Here is a 19,852-nt window from a genome sequence, read left to right on the forward strand (position 1 = left end):
CCGATTCAAATCCAATTGAGAAAACCATCTGAAGTCCGGTCCCTCCTCTCTCAGCCTTCCCCGTACGTCCGGTCCCCCAATACACGCTCGCCACCGGTGTCTCCCTCCCCGTCTGCAAAACTCTCTGACACATCCGCATCCGCATCCGCATCCGCATATTTACAGAAACTACCACCACACCACGATCAGACGCGAGCAAGTGACCACAAGACTTACGCTACGCCGGGCTCACCACGCCCATCACCACGTCCATCATATCTCTTTGCTCAGTACAGTGTTTGAGTCAAGACCCTTGACCCCTTCTCGAGCTCTGCATCTTAAACAGCAAAAAGCTTTTGTTTTCCGCACAGAGAGAGAGAGAGAGAGAGAGAGAGACGCGGTTCTCAAGGAGGGGAACGTTGGAACGGCATTTAGCTGAAGTGGGTCTCTCGGGAATAAAGCGAAAGGCTTGTCCAGAATTCTCTCGGAGACGCAGAGAGGTAGAGAGAGAGAGAGAGAGAGAGAGAGAGAGAGAGAGGGAGCAAATGGGGAGAGGGTTCAGGCTCATCTTCGCCACTTCGCTGTTGCTCATGCTTCTGGGTTCGTCTCTCTTCTTGAATCTTGATTCCTTTTCTTCTTCCACCCTCAATCTTCAATGGGTTCGCTTTTTCTCGGCTGTCCTTGTGATTGATGCATGTACTGCTTGTAGTCTCTTCGCTTGCTTGTCTGCAGTGTTGATCTTTCGGTCTCCTGCCATTTCTAAACCATTTGAAAAGGCTTGAAAAAAGGAAGCGGGAGCCGCTACCATCTTGGACCTCATCTGGGTAGCTTTTAGCTTGTCTGCATTCAGCTCTTGAAGTCGCTCAAGTTTGCATTTTTTTTTTCCCTCGTCTTGATACATTTTGTGTTTGGGGACGTGCAATGCGTGCACTGTCTCTCTCACCATTCAAAATGATGGCTTGGTTTCGTCACACTTCATCGTGACGTGTGCTCTGGGACATTAACTTGATCTCTTCTCTTGCCCTCGATCACTTGCTCTAATCAGTGTTGACGCTATGCTCTGCATTCATGTTTATGGTAAGGAGGCAGACTCTCATTCTTGCGTACAGCTGGAAGTTCAATTATTAACTTAGCTGACCCACCTCATAGATTGCATAGAATCTCATGTGGACCAACCTACCTCCCTCTGAGAGAGAGAAAGGCGCAGGCTTATAGGCTAAGCGCATATCTTGACTGTGAAAGGCATGGGCAAATTTTGTGGAAGAAAGGGGAAAAAATTATTTAGTAGCATCTGCAGATTACTGGATCTTGTCTACTCATGTGCACACTGTGTTTTGGGAGAAACTAGGGATTTACAAACATGGAAGGCAGTGAGGAATACTTTTGGCAAGGCACTGATTGGTAATGTGATGGACAAAGTGGTCTAAATATTTGTCTGAACCGCCAACCCCTAGAATAAGAGCAATGCCAGGTATACTAGGACAAGAAAATTGGTATATTAAGTAAGTGACAGACTGGAAGTGGGCATTTGAAGGAGTTTATTATATTCAACAAGCACTAGTGATTTGCCTCATCATCTAGTATAACGATTTTTTTAAACCTATCTTTGTGTACCTAGCATTTCTCCAAAAACAAAGCCTCAAGCTTTTCTATTTGAGAGGGATGCTGAAATATGAGTCTTGCAGTATATAGTGTATGGAATGTTTTTCTGTAATAGAAGTGCCAAAGAGGGTGCAGAGAAAGTATTGTATTATACTTATCTCGCCACCCTCATGTTAGCTAATTGGTTGCCCCATTTATTTAAGCTAATGATTAGTCAGTAGCGGATTCTCTACTATGCATTAGATAGAGTTGAGTTGATTTCCATCGAAGTTCTTATGGTATAATGATTGGTCCAAGTAGATCAACCATTTCTCAAGTATACCCAAACATCATCTCCATACCTTGTCAAATTTATAGTGCTCGACACGTGTGACCATCACCAGATGTTTATAACACTTAATTCTCTTTTGGCCAATTCCCGACACTTCATTTGAGCGAGTAATTTGGGCCCTTTTTCCTCGTGGCAGACCTGTGCAGAGGAAGCACTATCGGAATTTGCTATGGTAGAAATGCGGATGACCTCCCGACACCCGACAAAGTGGCGCAATTGGTTCAGCTTCATAACATCAAGTACCTCAGGATTTACGACTCTAATATTCAGGTTCTCAAGGCCTTTGCAAACACAGGAGTTGAGCTCATCATTGGTATTCCAAACTTAGACCTATTGCCGTTCTCTCAGTTCCAATCAAATGCCGACACTTGGCTGAAGAACAGCATCCTCCCATATTATCCTGCCACGAAGATCACGTACATTACTGTCGGTGCGGAGGCAACAGAAACTTCCAGCAATGTCACTGCCCTTGTGGTACCGGCGATGCAATACATCTTTACAGCCTTGAGAAAAGTCGGTCTACACAAAAGAATCAAAGTCTCCACGACCCATTCCCTTGGAGTTCTATCGAGATCCTTTCCGCCCTCAGCAGGTGCTTTTAGTAGTAACTATGCATCTTTCTTGAAACCCCTTCTGATATTTCTTGCTGAGAATCAATCTCCTTTCATGATCGATATCTATCCGTACTATGCCTATCGAGATTCGCCAAACAATGTCTCTCTAGACTATGCCCTGTTCGAGTCGTCCTCGGAAGTGATTGATCCAAACACCGGGTTGCTCTATACTAACATGTTCGATGCCCAGGTTGACGCTCTTTACTTTGCCCTCATGGCTTTGAACTTCCGGACGATAAAAATCATGGTCACTGAAACAGGATGGCCATCTAAAGGTTCTGCTAAAGAAACTGCTGCAACTCCAGATAATGCTCAGACTTACAATACAAACTTGATCCGTCATGTGATTAATGACACGGGAACTCCTGCGAAGCCCGGTGAAGCGTTGGATGTGTATATCTTCTCGCTTTTCAATGAAAACAGGAAGCCTGGTTTGGAATCTGAGAGAAACTGGGGGCTATTTTATCCTGATGAGACAAGTGTGTACAATTTGGACTTCACTGGAAGAGGCTCCGTAAATGTGATAACCGGAGCTAATATTACCAGCTCTAACAGAACAACGTGGTGCATCGCTTCGTCTAATGCATCGGATATGGACTTGCAGAATGCCATAAACTGGGCCTGTGGACCAGGAAATGTGGACTGTTCTGCAATTCAACCCAGCCAACCGTGTTATGAGCCTGACACCTTGGTTTCTCATGCTTCTTTCGCCTTCAACAGTTACTACCAGCAAAATGGCGCTACAGATGTTGCTTGTAGCTTTGGAGGGGCAGGATTAAAAGTCGACAAGAACCCAAGTATATCTCTTCTTTGTCACCCGTTAAAGCATAATCTCTATTCCCACTTCTTTATGTTTCATCTATGCTGGAATTTAAGTGACCTCTTTGTAATTTGAGTTGGTCGAAGAGGCGTTGGTTCAGGGATAATAACACAAACGTTTAACGTAACAAGTTGTGGAACTTCCATGTTTCAAACTTGATTTAGGAGAAGTTATCATTTTTCCTCCTAACATGTATGTTAGTTTTCTCTGGATGATGATCATACCTGATTTAGGATGCTAGCGCAACTTAGCTTCTACTTTCAAATGTTTTCTCTTAATATCTAACTGAGTTTCGGGCAATGCTAATTGGAGCTTTTGGTTGTTTGTTGTGTATCAGGTTATGACAAGTGCATTTATGTGACTGCCGGGTAAATATCCATTTGCAATTTCAACTCCCTAACATTTTAAGCTTGATAATCCTTGCACTAATGCTTGATTTCCTTGTCCTTTGTAAACTCAATGCAGGAGCAACAAAACCGCTACAAGCAATGCTACGGCCATTTCTTCACATTCTTCCTCCCAGGCAGGTGAAGTCCATATCTCGGCATTAAGCCACACTATTATGACATTTTTCCTGTTATTTATTTTGATCATCGGCAACGTCTAAAGAATCATGGGGAACTCCTCAAAGAGGCTGTGACTAGAATGTGGAAGTCTTTCCACTTTATATGGATGTATCTGTGGGGGAAAAAGAATTACCATTTTTGTTCATCTGTCCAAATGACTCTGTTGAGTGCAATTTGGGCCCCTAGTTTTGCATTACCATGTCAATAGAGGAAATGCGTCTTCATGGAAAATTTATGTGTACAAATGGCCCAAGCTGGTTCTTCTTTGTAAGGATTTTGGTGGACCATCTAGTAGTCCTACGTAATTGTAAAAGTGAAAGGGGCTGCGGTAGCGAACTCATGCAAGTGATGCTAGTCGCAAAATGTGAAAACTCAAAAAGGTGTAAAGGATTTTGCCTATGTCTTGGATTTAACTGAAGCTAGTGGCAAAATGTGAAATCTCAAAAGGTTTGGAGGATTTTGTCTTTATGTCTTGGATTAACTGAGGTGGTCGATGTACTGTCTTATGTCGAGGCTCTCAAGAGGTAAACAGCAGTTTGTCGTTGGATCATTTTTGGTTATCGGATGATTTGTGTTCGGATAAGACCGTTCTACACACCCTGCCCCGGTTTGAAATTCTATGTTTTGCTGATTTCTTCGATCGTTAGCTGATCCAAACGTTGGTCTTCTTGAATGACTTGACTTAATGAAGCATCCCCAATGTGCTCTCAATGGGAAAAATGAAGTACATGATAATTAGGATATGATGAATTGAATAGCTGAAAAGGATGGCAGAATCATTATAGAAAACGAGAAAGGGCTGTAAGGACTTATACTTAAAATGGCACTGAGTTGCAGTGGGGAGGAAAATAATTTATGATTGACAATTATCAGGATGAAGCTCTTGCATCTGAATTCTGACGGGCTGATTGTTACTAGAGTAATTGATTTGAATTACATTTTGCTGAAAGTTTGTGCCGGCTTGTACAAAAGAATTCGAACGGTAGACAGAAATCGGAACGAACATGATCATGTTTTCATGTCTTTGCAATTGCTTCCGTTTGTTGGGAGTCTAGGACGAGAAGTTATTATGCATCAACATGTCAATGCATCAACATTGCTCTCATCGACAAACATGAATATCAAACGCAGTCAAAACTTGAAAATCTATTGCCAGCACCGTAAACCCCAAAGAGGAAAAGGTTGATACAATATATGAAGTGTCGTATGTGAAAATCAAGGGAAACAAGCCAAGAACACCCGGGGAACGAAATACCTTACGGCCACACGGTCATTTCGCGCAACTTGTTGATCCAGGATGCGCAAACTCAGATGCAGAAGATGAGCCAAAAAGCTAGACCGCGGACCGGGATACCGGATGGATGGAGTTGAGCAGAGGCCTACAGGCCCTGATCGATCAGGTAATCTCCGAGCCTCTCGACGATCATGTTGCACTGTCCTGGAGTCACAGGTTCCTCGTAGACCCCGAAAACTAGAGCTTGCCCGGTTTTCTTGATTGTAATGCCTCCAGATCCCTGTTGCATTAGAGCGCCCTTGAGTAACATAATAGATATGAGAAAGCCATTCCAACCCTTGGAAACAGCTAACAGGACTGGAAAAACATGGACCACCGTGAGAAGAAAATAAAAGGTCTGGGGTGTGCTGCAGGAACAAATTCACCCTTCTGATCCATATGAACAGCCCCACAGGACAGCTAGCCCAATAACGCAGTTTTGATATTCTTTATCCTTAACTTCACTAAACAACTGGAGGAAGGAATGGCCTCGTGAAGGCTTGACAGACACCTAAAGGAGGCTCGAGAAATCCTCTGGAGCACCCAAGAAAAAGCAGTGCAAGATCCTAGGAAGTCTTTGTCTTGACAAATGAAGGTTAAATCAACTGACCCATTTATTGATATTCAAATCCGAGCTCTCTCGATCAAGTTAGCCTTCTACAGTGTCACTCGCTCTTCGGAAAAGGGAAAAAGATCGAAGATGTGATACGATGAACAAATTTTACTTCACCTTCTTCCCGCGAATGACGACGCCGGGCTCCCCCTGAATAACCATGTACTTGGTGCCGCCAAGATGCAAACCTGTCGGGGCGAGATGACCCGGTTCCTCGAAATCTTTCAGAATGCCAGCAATCTCTGGAGCCTTGAACTGGAAGGGGAAACAAAATGCCAGAAATACTTAGAGCAGCTAAGAGAGACAGTTTAATTAAGTCAGAGCATGCCAAAAAATTCTATCTTTCTCATATTGCGTGATTCTACATCATCATTTCAAGCAATTAGCAGTTCACACGAGCTCCTCACGCTAGCTCTGCTGGAAAGCAAGGCAGCAATCTCATTTCGGTTTTTTCGTTATCAAAAAGTTGACGCAGACACAACATGTTCGTAACGTTTAGAACGAGTCGACGCAGATTGATCTGATCGCGGCCAATGCATATCGTTTATTCATCTGCACGAACGTCGATAGAGCGACCGGCTCGCGAGGTGATCAGATCAGTCCCCCGGGATGGAAGACAGGAGAAATTTCAAAAAAGCCACCGGAAAAAAGCTGCGAGAGATCCGATCCGATCCGATCGAAACGCTTCAGTTAAACACAAGCACACAAAAGCATGAGCCATGCATGCAGAGAGACAGACCTGGGGGAAAGTGGAGCTCTGAGCCCAGACGCTGCCGTCGAGGCCGACGATGGCGGCGGCGGAGAGGTGCTGGCCCTGGCCGTCGATGTCGCACATGAGGTGATCGTCGACGTAGGTTTGCCACGACATGGTGTGTGTGTACGTGCGTGCGCGCGCTCTCGCTCAAATCTCACTCTCTACAAGAATCAGGTCACGCTTCCACTTTCGTCTTTTGATACGGGAAGTGGGGGAAGAGCTTCGGGCTTTGAATTTGCAGAGCTAGAGCTAGAGATAGAGAGAGAGAGAAGCGGATGTGAGTGGCGTGGGATTGATGCTCTCTCCACCGCCCGTTGGGGCGGCGATTTCTCACGTCCGCCCTTGACGTTCGGAGCTTGGACGGAGGACCCTCCGTTTCTCTCTCTCTCTTTCCTCTTCAGATTGTCTTTAATTAGGTCATCACCTTTTTTTAGTTAGGCCTTTTTTTTACACTAGACTTGGATTAGTATTTTTTTCTTTTTTTACATATATTTCGCTTTTAACGGAACGAAAATTCCCTCTGAAATTATGATTTCCGGGTGAATAATAGATACTTAAAACGACGAGATCATTCGGGAATGCGCATTGAATGCCGAGATTGCGCGTTGAATTTCCGCCGGTTAAGTTTCGTATAGGCGACATTGGCAGTATGTCGTTTTGAAAATCGCCACGTGTCATTTTTTAATTATCCTCCTGGAAACTATTTTACAAAGAGTCTTAATAAGATCATCTCTTAGTAAATTATATACACTCCAATGCCACAAAATAAGATGAGAAATTAGAAGAAGGGTATTTTCATAAAATAAGATGACAAAAATTGACCAAGGAAAATGATCACTTATGCATCTAAATCAAAGTAGTTTTGATGGAGAACGGAGGTAAATACTAGTGTCTTCCCCATTGGCGAAAACGAGTCACATATGCCCATTTCTTAGGTTAAACTCCGTTTCTCCTCTAAACAATAGCAAATAGCTGGCCGGGCGAAAATTGGAGGTCATGCATTTGAATTTCACTAACTGCGTAAAAACTACTGGGATTAGGACCACGCGACAAGTCAAAGTTCAAGTTTAACTGGTTCGTAGGGCTTGCAGTGCATTTCCCGAGCTTCCAAGTAGTCAGGTCTCCACGTTCGTGCCCTTAGATTATAAAAAAAGAATCCACTCGTTTATCTTATTATTTTTTTTGAGCAATTAATTGAAAACTTTTTTATATGTTGAATTGCTCCTCTAAGCATTATAAGGAGAAGAATGGGCCTGTAATATAAACCCCCACCCACTAATCGGCCCAAAGACAAAAGCCGATTGATTAGAACTAGTGGGCATCTCGTTTTTTACCTCGAGGATCAAAAAGATGCTAACTTGTATGGATACATATAGGTCAAGAATGTCAACTTATATTTAAGGAGCACTTCTTATACATTTTTTGTAATTGTAGAAGACCAAGAGAAAACAAAACTCACTATGATACATAGACAATTTTTATGTCTATCCTTTCAAAATAAAATATAATAAAATATAAAATACTATAATAATCTAACATTTCTGTCAATTTTTTTTACTGACGCGAATGGTTAAGCGGGAAAACTTGTTTTACTAAAACCAGGTGCTACGACAACCTTTGCCAAGTCTAAATAATGTCGACCGCCAGATCCGCCTGTCTGCAATATCGACCCCTTACATTGCTAAATTCCTTCGCTATGAACTTATCTAGTCGATACTTATGCCGTTCCTTTTCTTGCTGTCTTCTCGGGGTACAAGATAGACCCTGCTTTCGCAACTTCAGCTGTAAGCGTACGCGGCGTTTTTAATGGAGGAGGGGGGGCCTTACTGTAGACAACGAATTGAAACCGCTAGAAACTAGTACATGATGCCATAATTTCACTATCCAAACACTACTATAGCTATGAAAGTACATATAATAAAACTTTAGAGTGAGGAGAAGTTCCTTCGAGGAGATTGTTCAACTGTCTATTCCGACAGAAAGAGAAAAGTGCCGTCCCTCATTTCATGGGAGAAGAGCGAGAACACCAAGCACGGTCTTCTAATTCTATCTGCCTAAATCATGTGAAAAAGCAAAAGAAATCTATTTGCCTAGGACCCCATTTGAAATGACCGATGTACGCAAAGTCTAACAACTCTGATGACCCCCAAAAGCTTCTTTAACATTGCCCCCAAAAAGAGAATAATTATATTGGTCATGTTAACGAGTATTTCCGAGATACTTATTAATCACACTAAATACATAATAATTCACTTTTCAAAGCACGATTATGCATGACCCAAAATAGTCTGTGTATTGAAAATTGAAAAGTTTCCTTATTTAGTTGCTTGGCAGATATTTCGAGAATTCTCGTTAACAAAAATCCCAATTATTCATTCGAGTGGACTGAGCCAAAAGCTTTTGCTCTAAAGAAAACATCCACATGGGGAGACAGTCAATGAGAACATCAATAATTCCTTTTACCTACATTATTATGATCACATTGACATGCTTTTGTGGAGGGTCCTTCTTCCCTAGTCCATTATTAATCGATCAGGTTTAACTACCATCAATTCTAGGGTTTCTTTATCCAGTTTCTTTAATCTGGTTTAGTACAAATTGGTTTTGCTAATTAGCATCATATCATAATTAAGGGAATTGTAGGGTCCACATTCATGAGGTTTGGGAGGCTTGTGAGCACCACAGTAGTTGATCCTAATCACGACAAAGTAGTGAAGTTGCCCCCACCATAAAAGCGATGCCTTTTATCAAACTTCATGGTCATGTCATGGTGGCGTTTGCTTGACTAAGCAGTCATTCTTGTCATCCAGGTCATTAGTAAAGGTGAGATTTAGAACAAAACTTGATTAAATTCTTTTTTGACCAATTTATAATTCTAGAAATCTCGTCATCATATCAAGAATACCTTTACACGGTCTGCCTTCTTGGATTATTGATAATCTCACGTAAGTCGAGGTGTCGTTCTGTACACGACACCGTGAGAGACAGTGCAAGCTGAGATGATATTTATGCTTGAGTTAGCGTTCGCGCATGCCCCTCCATTCATCTTTATAATCTGCGATAAGGTCCGGAACATATTAATATCCACACGTGAAATAGGTTATTTTGAGAGAGAGAAAGAGCTTCCTCTTTATATATTATCGACAATTTATATCGAAGAAAATTGAAATGGAGTGATAGGATTCAAACCCTTGACATGTGCTCCGATACGATATCAAATAAATCATTTACCTCAAAAACTTAAGCTATTAGGAATCGGCCTACCATTTATTCACAGCAATGATTTAAAGCAGGGAGAATCTTTATATCACGTATGGTTCATACAGTTACTGTCAAAACTGTTCAATGATACGTCAACTGTCACCTCTTCCTCTCATCATCTCCATGGAACACCCTCACGAGGGAAGGAAGAAAGATCACGTCACAACACATGTAGAACAGAAGAGAGAACAAGCATTAGCAGACATTTTCGCTTCACGTGAGAACTGAGAAAGATGTTCCCGATCGGGTCTTGAATTGGGTCCACATAGAGACAGGCAAATATCAAACGGATCTATATTTTTTTCGACTCACTTGCGGTCTCTTTGATTGACCTGACCTCCCTCTTGCCAACGTTATGGAGAAGACAGGAGAATATGTGATGTTATGTTGCTCACGACCCACCAAAGAACAGTGTCTCGTCGTCTTTGGATGGACCAATAATAAATGCGAGCGCCTACTATACATTCACACGACATTTGCGTCATTCAGTTCAACCTTAAAAGGAGATATGATTGGAGTGCCTGACTAGATTTATCGGATGGAAAAATTAAAAAAAGAAAAGCTTGAGCAAGAAATTTATCGGTCGATTCTTAACTAACCTTGATTGAGCTAAGGCGGGAGGTTTGTCGCCTCCCCCGTTTCTCCCTCCTCCTCTCCCGGCCGATAGTCACCGTTGCCAGCTAGTGATAAGGACAATGCTCACTTGTTGTTTCCAATGACTAGCGCTTTGTGTTATTCATTTCTTTCCGTGTTTATTCCGCGACGTTGTCGGTCTAACAGAATGTGCCGGCAGTAGGCTTATTGAAGCTAGATTTGGGGAAATTACCAAAAAAATCATAAACGTATTACAATTATACCAATTCAATCATAGACCTTTTTTTTTTGTCAATTCAGTCCTAAACCGTTTGTATTTATGCCAATTCAGTTCATTCGACCAATTTTGATCGGCCGGGGCTAACGTGGACTATTTTTAGTGTTATTTTTTTCGAATTTATTTATTTTTTTCCTTTTTTTCTTTCTCTTTTTTTTTCCCTTCTTCCTTCTTCCTCTAGCCGGGCGACAGACCTCGGCAATCGGCCAGAGGCAAGGGCTAGCAAGGTCGACCTTACTAGACATTGGCGAGGCTCGTCCCCGCTAGTGGCTCCCGCCAGCCACTGGCGAGGGCAAGCCTTGCCTGCCCTTGTCAAGGCTCGGTCTAGTCATGGTTGGGCAAGGCCGAGCTTGAGCCTTGTTGGCCCTCGCCTCTGGCTGGTCGCTGAGGTCCGGTGATTGGCTAGAGAAAGAAGGAAGAAAGAGAAAAAAAAAAGAGAGAAAAAAGGAAAAAGAAAAGAAAAGTATAGAAGAATCAAAAAAATAATTTGAAATAAATTAAAATTGTTCACGTTAGTGTTGGCTAGAAAGCCGGCTTTGGCTGGTGTCCACGTCAGCGCCGACCGGCCAAAATTGGCCGGATTGACTGAATTGGCACAAATACAAAATGTTTAGGACTCAATTGGCCAAAAAAAATAATTTAGGATTGAATTGGCACAATTGCAATATGTTTAGAACTTTGTTTTTGTAATTCTCCCATCTAGATTTTAAAAAATGACAATCTAAGTAGTACACATATATTTGATTTAGATAATAGGTAGAGACTTTCCTTCTCAATACACCCGTCACTTGAATAATTAGTGAAAGCTATAGATGCACAATGAGCATAGAGCCATCACCACGCGCATCTTTCCTCGGTGTATTTGCTGAAAATCCACTCATGTACATCCATGAAACTAGAAGCCGACAACATTAAATTCTCGTAATAGTTGGAAAAACCTTAGACAAGACGATATCGCCATTGGGGTGTCCAAGGGCCCAGGCAGAAAATTTTTCATTTTTTTGTTGCAATTAATGGTTGTATCCTCTCTAATATTCAAAAGGGTCTTCGTGTACTCTTTCATTAGATCCAAATTATAAAATCCATCCATCGAGATCTCTCGTAAATTTTCAAAAACCCTAATAAATTATCATTCCCACAGCTCATTTTCTCCCATCAAAATCATCTGTTCACGAAGTGTCCCACCGATGATACCGACCCACGTAACGTAGCAATTCAACAAAGAGACTCGAAAAGGGCATCGATGCATGCTTTTGTACTAGACGGTTGTGTGGATATCGAACACACTTAAATGTGGGATTGGACAATTTGCATGCCCCCCCACGCTCGGATCATGGAGAATTCGGACCCCACCATTTGTAGAATATTAAATGAATGAATAGATAATATGAAGCGGGGTTGGAGACTATAGTGTATTATTCATGGTAATTTGATGCCGTAAAGGTAAAGGATAAGGTCAGAAAAGCGAACAGCCAAAGGTGCATGCACGTAATTAAATAGAAGCAACTTTACGACAATCATGGCCCTTAATGTCAAATGGGGTCGTAGCTTCCAAAGTGTAGAGATTGGGTAGCATATTCTTGAACTAGGCCTAAGATGATTGAAGATTCTTTTAATTGAACTTTTTGAATATGCGTCTTCAGTATAAATATTGATATAGGCAAATTAAGAATAAACGATAAGAGAAGCCGATAAATTTGAGAAACCAATTATACATCGGCGAACAACTCAAATGAGAGTTAGTAAAACAAAAACAGTTGACAACTCGATCGGAGAAAAACCAGTAAGTCATTCAAATAAAGGTTGGTAATTTTATGAAATTGTCGGTAAACTTAAGGTATTGTTTCGATAGTCAAATTTAAGGTTGGTAAAAGATTAGAGAAGTTTTTTTTTTTTTTTTTGGTCGAGATAAGAGAAATTGGTAATAAAAAAAGGGTAATTAACTTAAATAAGAGTTGACAACAAAAAACTATAAACATTGGCAAGTAACTCGAATGAGAGTTGATAAATCAAACTAACCGATAATCCAATGGGACGATGGTAAGTCACATAAGCAAATTTCGATAAATACACATAAGTGTTTGGCAAAGTTGAAGCGTTAAAAAAAAGAAGACAAAGTTAAAGCGTTTTGTAAGACATAAAAATAAAAGTTAGAAAACGATAACAAAAATTATTAACTAAAGTGTTGGTAAGTTATGAACAAATTATCGAGAAATCATGTGACTGATAATCTTTTTTACCAACAGTTTTATTATAGCTACCAACTCTTTCAGAATTCTACAAACATAAAAAGAATAATTCCATTATTTTTTTGAAAATGGATCGGCAGAACCGTCCTTCGTTAGATATAAACATTCCATATCTTTCACACTTTTTTCATCAAGAAGCTAAAATTCCATATCTGATTTGAGATTTTGCACATAAAATTATAATTTCTATTCCGGTTTCAAATATCTAATTTGAATACTTGAATCAAAAGCTTTGAAAAACAAAGTAGTACGAGGAGCCAAAGTGCCCGGACAGAAAGTGCCATCTACCTTAACTAAAGTGAAACATTCGATTGCGCATCACCTCCTTTAATTTAATTTAACTTAACTTAATTTATATCCTTCAAGAACACGACATATTACCCCTAAAATGCATGTCAACACGCCATCTTTTTTTTTTTTTTTTTTCAAATAATTGATATAAGACTAGGGGTGATCGGTTTTAGGGTGGGTCGATTCCTACCCTGAAATCGGAAATCGGATAGGACAGGACCAGCTCCTTGTCTATGGAATTGGGAACCGACCCTTTCCACCTTGGAATCGGATTGGACCGGACTAGAAATGATTTTTTTTCAAAATGTTTTATTTTCTTTTTCTAAAGTTCCTAAATATATTGGAAGTTACATTAGTGTATGATGAAATTACTAATCATAGAAAAGTTACTAGTAAAAAAAGAAATTATTTCCAAAAATAATATATACATTTTGCTCTTGCTGAATAACAAAAATAATAATATACATTGAGCCGGTTTCACCAGTTCGGTCCGGTCGATGAGATTCCTTCTCAGGAACCGAGAACCGGACTGATACCCGCAAGAATCGGACTGATTCCCGCGGGAACCACCTAGAATAGGTAGGTTTAATCCCTGAGTTGGATTGGGATTGATACACAACCCTAAATAAGACGCTCATGTGAATCCGATATATATTCCATAAAAAGATAGATAAGCTTTCAAATTGGATGACCCCTTTCCATGATTAGCTGTTTCATGATCATCCCAGCTCCTCTCTCTCTCTATCTCTCTCTCTGTATCAAAGGAGTCTGGTTGGATGTTTTGGTCGTTTCCATAGAAGCCATTCCTCATGTTAGCTGGCTGTTGTTACCAACTTGGCAAGAGTCATTGTATTGATATGATAACACAACTGTAATATGTTTCGGATATTCCCTTTTGCCCATAAGCAATGCCACTATAATTACTAATATTTCATTAAATTTTTCCCAATACTTGAAAAAAAAATATAAACAATAAGCTCTCTTGAGAGCACCTTTTGGGAGTCGAGACAAAACATGAATGATGCTATTGGCTGTTTTCTCCCATGAAAGATCAAAAGATTACCCACTTAAACTGGGTTTTTTTTTTTAATTTCTTAAATTGAGTGAAAAAGAAAGGAGGAAGCCCACTGAAATTATCCATGCTAGTAAACTTTACAAAATAAAGTTTCCAATTCCCAACCTATTCCTCCTTACCATAACATAAGGTTACACTTTCCCAACTAAAATTCGAATAATTGAACGGAGACAAGGTTGGAGTTTCATTCGCTAATTAATGTCATTAATGTGGTTAATCCTTCCCCCTAAAAAAAAAAAAAAAGACAATTGTGGTTAATCCGCCGCCGAAAATGTTGTTGTCCAAAAGAACAATCATGCAAAATTCGTCAGCGAATGCCACGTCGTCAGCAATCGATGCTTGATTAACGATTGTGGCGATATTATCATATTTTTCGCCACATTAATGATAATAACAATTATTATTTTTTTGGAAAAAAAAAAATTAAACCCGAAAAAGAAGAGGAGGGAAAATAGTTGGGAAAATGGGTAGACCCAACAAAGACTCCCTTCTTTCTCTTCAAACCTTCCATGCAATCTTTTCTTTCCCCCCCCCCCCCCCATCATCATCATCATCACCATCACAAACGTGGGTGACAGCCGGAGCTTAGCTGGGCTTGGACCCCGCCATGCATGGAAAGTGGGTCCGGATTTTCCCGAGAAAGTATTGTTTTCTCGCCAGCTTATCCACCTTTCCTTTTCCCTCAAAAAAGAAAAAAAATTTCCCATCTTCCTTAACCTCTCTCGTGGCCGCGCCCCACCTTTGATCTTCTGGTGGTGCCATGCCAGTGCAGGATCTTTGCCTTGTAAAGATATTTGATAAGGGCATAAATGCCGGATTTTTTCTTTTCTGGGGCAAATTGTGACCGGGAATCGAGATTATTCGGGAAATGGAACGAGATAAGGTAAGTATGGAAATGGGTCGATCGATCGATCGTTTGGCGTGATCCGAAAAGATAGAATTTTGTACTTGGTATTTTTTACCTCAAGGTGCCTGGTCAGAAATGTACAGTTCTCAGTTGTCTAGGTGCCCCTTTGGATAAGGTGGGAAAAAGAAACCAAATGCAGAAAGGTAAATCTTCACTATTGTAATTTTGGGAAAATCTGAATTGTGGCCATACTGGGAGGAATTCAATGATTGGACTAATGTTTTTGGTCAGTGCTTGAGTTGGCATCACCAACGCTTAGCAAAACGGCCCGATGTGAATCCGTATTCTGGCTGTCAATGCATAGCTCTGTCGTTTCTAAAATCGAAACGCACAATTCATGCCGCCGGTTAGATCTTTTTGGAAAGCGAGATGTTTGGCATAAACATGTACATCGAGTTTTTTTTTTTAAATCAAGTCCATCCCGAGGAAAAATTGGAAGGGAGGATTTTCGAAGGCAATACTCGGGAATTCGAGAAATTGAAAAGAAACAAAAGCTACGACTCACTTTACATACCTCCGGTGATTTTTCCCAAGGATATTTAAAATGAAAAAAAAAGGGAAAACAAGGCAACCTGCGGCGCAAAAAGTCAAGAACAAGACTATAGATAAAATCATTGTTCCACAATAATTTTTTATATATAATATATATATTCACCCAAAAAGTCTCCGCGGGTCGTCACTTTTTCCTATCCATTTTCCCGCGAACATAGGAAGAGAGCAAGATTAAATTAACCAAATAAATCGTAAATTAAAGAAAAAAACCCCGAAAAGAGCTAACGACACAACTAATTTTAGAAATGATTAAAATAAACATCCGCGAAAATTAGCCGAGCCAAAGTGTAGAAAGGGGAAATTTCCCGAGAATGCCGATGACTGTTCTCGTGTTATGCATGCCGGTTCAATATCGATAATTTGACGAGCGTTTTCGGGACACCCGTTAATCTAATCGGTAAGAAAGAAAAAAAAAATAATGAAAAGAAGAGAAAATGGCCATGTAGATATATAAAAGAAGCAAACAAGGAAAACAGCTGCGCTACACTCCATACGAGCGTGAGAGAGAGAGAGACGTTAAAACAGGTTGGGGAGCTTGAGCAGACGATCCATTGCAGCCTGTGAAGTTTGGAGATGTTCACGAAGCTCTCTTTCTCTCTCTAGAATCACCGTGCGCCTCTTCTCTCTCTCTCTCTCTCTCTCTAAAAGCTTCCGCCGTCGCCGGCGAGACCTGTCGGAGGGACCGGCGCCCCAACTTCGCAGCACCGGTCAGCGTTCGCGTCGTCCGAGGATAACCGAGGATGGATCCGTGCCCCTTCGTGCGCCTGATCGTCGAGTCCCTGTCGCTGAAGCTCCCCGTCGACCCGTCCAAGCCCGCCGTCGCCGGCGGCGGGGTCCACCCCTCCGCCACCCCGTGCTTCTGCAAGCTCCGCCTCAAGAACTTCCCCCCGCAGACCGCCCTCCTCCCGCTCTCCCCCTCCGCGTCCTCCGCCGACGACCCCCCGCCGGACACCGCCACCTCCGCCCCGGGCTTCCACCTCGACCCCGCGGCGCTGCGCCGGCTCTCCGGCAAGCCCTTCGCCCTCCGGGTCTCCGTCTACTCGGGCCGGATGGGGGGCCGCACCTGCGGGAAGAAGCTGCTCGGGCGGGTCCTGGTCAGCGTCGGGCTCGACGGGGCCCAGGCCCGGCCCGTCGTCTTCCAGAGCGGGTGGCTGAAGCTCGGGCCCGCCATCGGCAAGCCCGCGCCCGCGCGGCTCCACCTGGTGGTCCGGTCGGAGCCCGACCCGAGGTTCCTGTTCCAGTTCGGCGGCGAGCCGGAGCTCAGCCCGGTCGTGTACCAAATCCAGGGGAGCAACATCCGACAGCCCGTGTTCAGCTGCAAGTTCAGCGCCGACCGGAACTGCAGATCCCGGTGAGTCTTTCGGGCGCATTTTAGCGTAGCCCCACGTCCCCGCGCCAACGTGCGCCCGGGTTGGTTCTTCACCTTATGGTCATTTAATTTTCATGAGAAATATATTCCAGGGAAGGGATCGCTAATGCTCTGTCTCTATTAATTAGAGGGGGGGCCTATAGGGCTATGAAATTATTTTTCAGGATTTTTAGGGCTTTGGTTCCTGCCAATTTACGCAAGTGGGGTTGTCAAATTTGTTCAATTTTTTCTCTTTTTTTTTTTTTTTTGCTTTTGCAAGCAGTTGAACCGAAAAAAAGAAAAAAGAAAATTTGAAGCACATGGGATTGTTGCGATTTGGTCAAGGACCCTATCTGGTCCTCATCTTCCCTTTCTTTTCATGGTGGGTAACCCCTTGACCCCCCCCCCCCCCCCCAATCTCTCTCTCTAATTTGTACTATAATGTTAATAAATTGAAATTTCACTGTAAAAGATCCAAAAAGGTGAAAAAGGTAGAGAAGTGACAATCTTGTCAGATTTCTTTGTCCTTTTTTAATCATCCCTTTTTCTTGGGATCTGCCAGCATCACGGGCATAGGTAGTAATAGGTAAGTATAGGCATGTTCACTGTACGGAGCTTGGCATATAAAGAGTAGTGTTCATGGTTTTTCCTGGTTCTAGGATTGTCTGAAATTCGAAAGGGAAAACAAAGTTCAAAACTTTCGAAAAAATTGCTGTTCAATGGGTCCAGATCATGTGAAATATGATGTGCTGGTAAGATCTCGCCAATGTAAATCATTCGTGAGACCGCAGTGAAGTAAAATGGACGATATAATCGACTACGTATGAATTACAAAAGCGGGTTGATTTGTTTCGTATTCTAAAGTATCCCCATCAATCTGAAATTTATAATAGTTCTCTGCTTGCTTTTTTACAATATTTGCAACGATTTATCGGTTCAATCATCCCTAATCACGATCTGTGCTCTGTGTTGTCGTAAATAGGAAGAGAGCCTTCTAGTGGCCTCGAATCTTTAGGACAAGCATTTGGCGATTAGTTTAAGAAAAACGGGGGCGTCTTTGGCTGACAAAGCCAGTTGGTCAAAGAGACAGCTCCAAATCTTCTCCAACTGTCATCGACAACTACCCTCGATTCTTCCCATGTGCAACTGCTTAGCTCCCACCGTATTAAATTCGCAAATTGATCATTGGGAATTGATGTTTTCAATGAATTCTCGACTGACCCTCGATTTATTTTATTGATTTGTGCTTGATTAAAGAAACATTCGATCGTGTAGTTTCTGGTTTGGTACCGTGACTAGATGACTAGGTAGGGTCTAGTCCAGTCGGCATCATTATGCATGCCATTGTAATAGTTTAGCAACAATTTGTTTCGATCATGTGGTTTTGACAAATTTTGATTCTTGATTTGTGTGCTGGCAAAACCAGATCCTTGCCATCGGATTTCACCAACACCAGAGGATGGATGAGGACTTTGTCCGGGGAGCGGGAACGGCAGAGCCGGGAGCGGAAGGGGTGGATGGTCACGATCCACGACCTGTCGGGCTCGCCCGTGGCTGCCGCCTCGATGGTGACCCCGTTCGTGCCCTCCCCGGGCTCCGACCGGGTCTCCAGGTCGAACCCCGGCGCGTGGCTCATCCTTCGCCCCAACGGGTACTCGGTCAGCAGCTGGAAGCCGTGGGGCCGGCTCGAGGCGTGGCGGGAGCGGGGCCCCACGGATGGGCTGGGTTACAAGTTCGAGCTGGTCACCGAGGGCGGGCCCACGAGGGGGATCCCCATAGCCGAGGCCACGATGAGCGTCAAGAGGGGCGGGCAGTTCAGCATCGACGTCGGGTCGAGCCTGAAGTCGCCCGTGAAGGGCTTCGTGATGGCGTCCACGGTGGACGGCGAGGGAAAGACGAGCAAGCCGGCGGTGCAGGTGGGCGTGCAGCACGTGACCTGCATGCCCGACGCCGCCCTCTTCATCGCGCTTTCCGCCGCCATCGACCTCAGCATGGACGCGTGCCAGCTTTTCTCGCATAAGCTGAGGAAAGAACTATGCCATGATGATCAAGATTGCTACACCTGAGAATGCAAACATCTGAATCTGAAACATATGCCCTGCTAACTGATTTTTCTGACTGTGACGACTGATCGGTACTTGCTCGGCCCGGAGCGAAAAGGACTGCGGATTTGAGCGGAAAAACATGGTTGCGCACTTCACAAATTTTTCTCCTTGCGATCGCGATTGCTTCTTTGATTGGATTTTGGTGATTTTGGTACTTGTAGAGTGGGGGAGTTTGATACTGGTGTTGTCTTTACCAACACTTTTGGTGGGATTTTCTCTTTGTTGAAGGCATTTTTCTCTTTTCTTCTTCTTTTTGTATAATTTACTCTTAGTAATTGTACAGACAGGGAGATCTGGGTTTGCTACAGTTGCTTGTTCATAAGAATATATTAACTGATTCTTTGATTGCTTTGCTGACTCTGCATTGACAAGCTGGGCTGTTACTCATATATATTGTCTTCTTGCTGGCTTTTGACATGGTGGACATGTGAAAATGATGCTGCGTCCCAAGGTTGTTGTCTCCCTCTGATGGTGACTGGTGAATGGCTGCACTCTTGATGCGCGACACTGTTTTTCTTTTGGTAGATGTATCTCGGTTGCCTCGAATGATTGTGTCTTCAGCCCAACATAAAGCAAACTGAACATTTTTCCTGCGTCAGAAACGATTTCTTTTGGATCAACTTGATTCACAAAGCTAAAGG

General features: G+C 42.7%; 3 protein-coding genes across 4 annotated transcripts; 2 read left to right on the forward strand and 1 right to left on the reverse strand.

The window, feature by feature from the left end:
* Positions 1–247: 247 nt before the first annotated feature.
* LOC115684555 (glucan endo-1,3-beta-glucosidase 13-like) lies at positions 248–4,380 on the forward strand. 2 transcript variants are annotated; one of them, XM_056311041.1, is made up of 5 exons: positions 248–579; positions 2,049–2,182; positions 2,261–3,323; positions 3,684–3,714; positions 3,812–4,380. In XM_056311041.1, exons 1-5 carry the CDS (start codon positions 525–527, stop codon positions 3,951–3,953), a joined length of 1,425 nt encoding a protein of 474 aa, XP_056167016.1. In that variant the 5' UTR covers positions 248–524; the 3' UTR covers positions 3,954–4,380. The 2 variants fall into 2 exon arrangements, with proteins under 2 accessions (XP_056167016.1, XP_030465189.1); XM_030609329.2 differs by having other exon boundaries at positions 253–579; positions 2,049–3,323.
* A 661-nt stretch (positions 4,381–5,041) lies between these two features.
* Positions 5,042–6,949, reverse strand: LOC115684559 (profilin-2). The gene is made up of 3 exons (XM_030609333.2): positions 6,538–6,949; positions 5,916–6,053; positions 5,042–5,426 (listed from the first exon to the last, which is right to left on the reverse strand). The coding sequence occupies exons 1-3, from the start codon at positions 6,664–6,666 to the stop codon at positions 5,292–5,294; spliced, it is 402 nt and encodes a 133-aa protein (XP_030465193.1). The 5' UTR covers positions 6,667–6,949; the 3' UTR covers positions 5,042–5,291.
* A 9,297-nt stretch (positions 6,950–16,246) lies between these two features.
* On the forward strand, positions 16,247–19,557 carry LOC130138095 (uncharacterized). The gene is made up of 2 exons (XM_056311097.1): positions 16,247–17,109; positions 18,533–19,557. Exons 1-2 carry the CDS (start codon positions 16,499–16,501, stop codon positions 19,170–19,172), a joined length of 1,251 nt encoding a protein of 416 aa, XP_056167072.1. The 5' UTR covers positions 16,247–16,498; the 3' UTR covers positions 19,173–19,557.
* Positions 19,558–19,852: the final 295 nt, after the last annotated feature.

This window comes from Syzygium oleosum, unplaced genomic scaffold (assembly GCF_021117445.2).
Source record: "Syzygium oleosum isolate NSW1041296 unplaced genomic scaffold, Sole_v2.1 Sole_v2.04, whole genome shotgun sequence".
In the NCBI taxonomy this organism is placed as follows: domain Eukaryota; kingdom Viridiplantae; phylum Streptophyta; class Magnoliopsida; order Myrtales; family Myrtaceae; genus Syzygium; species Syzygium oleosum.

Coding starts and splice junctions, on each gene's coding strand:
- LOC115684559 (XM_030609333.2), bottom strand. CDS start 6,666: ATGTCGTGGCAAACCTACGTCGACGATCACCTCATGTGCGACATCGAC. Junction 6,054..6,537: donor AGAGCTCCACTTTCCCCCAG/GTCTGTCTCTCT, acceptor TTCCCCTTCCAG/TTCAAGGCTCCAGAGATTGC. Junction 5,427..5,915: donor TCGTCATTCGCGGGAAGAAG/GTGAAGTAAAAT, acceptor CTAATGCAACAG/GGATCTGGAGGCATTACAAT.
- LOC130138095 (XM_056311097.1), top strand. CDS start 16,499: ATGGATCCGTGCCCCTTCGTGCGCCTGATCGTCGAGTCCCTGTCGCTG. Junction 17,110..18,532: donor GACCGGAACTGCAGATCCCG/GTGAGTCTTTCG, acceptor TGGCAAAACCAG/ATCCTTGCCATCGGATTTCA.
- LOC115684555 (XM_030609329.2), top strand. CDS start 525: ATGGGGAGAGGGTTCAGGCTCATCTTCGCCACTTCGCTGTTGCTCATG. Junction 580..2,048: donor GCTGTTGCTCATGCTTCTGG/GTTCGTCTCTCT, acceptor TCCTCGTGGCAG/ACCTGTGCAGAGGAAGCACT. Junction 3,324..3,683: donor AAAAGTCGACAAGAACCCAA/GTATATCTCTTC, acceptor GTTGTGTATCAG/GTTATGACAAGTGCATTTAT.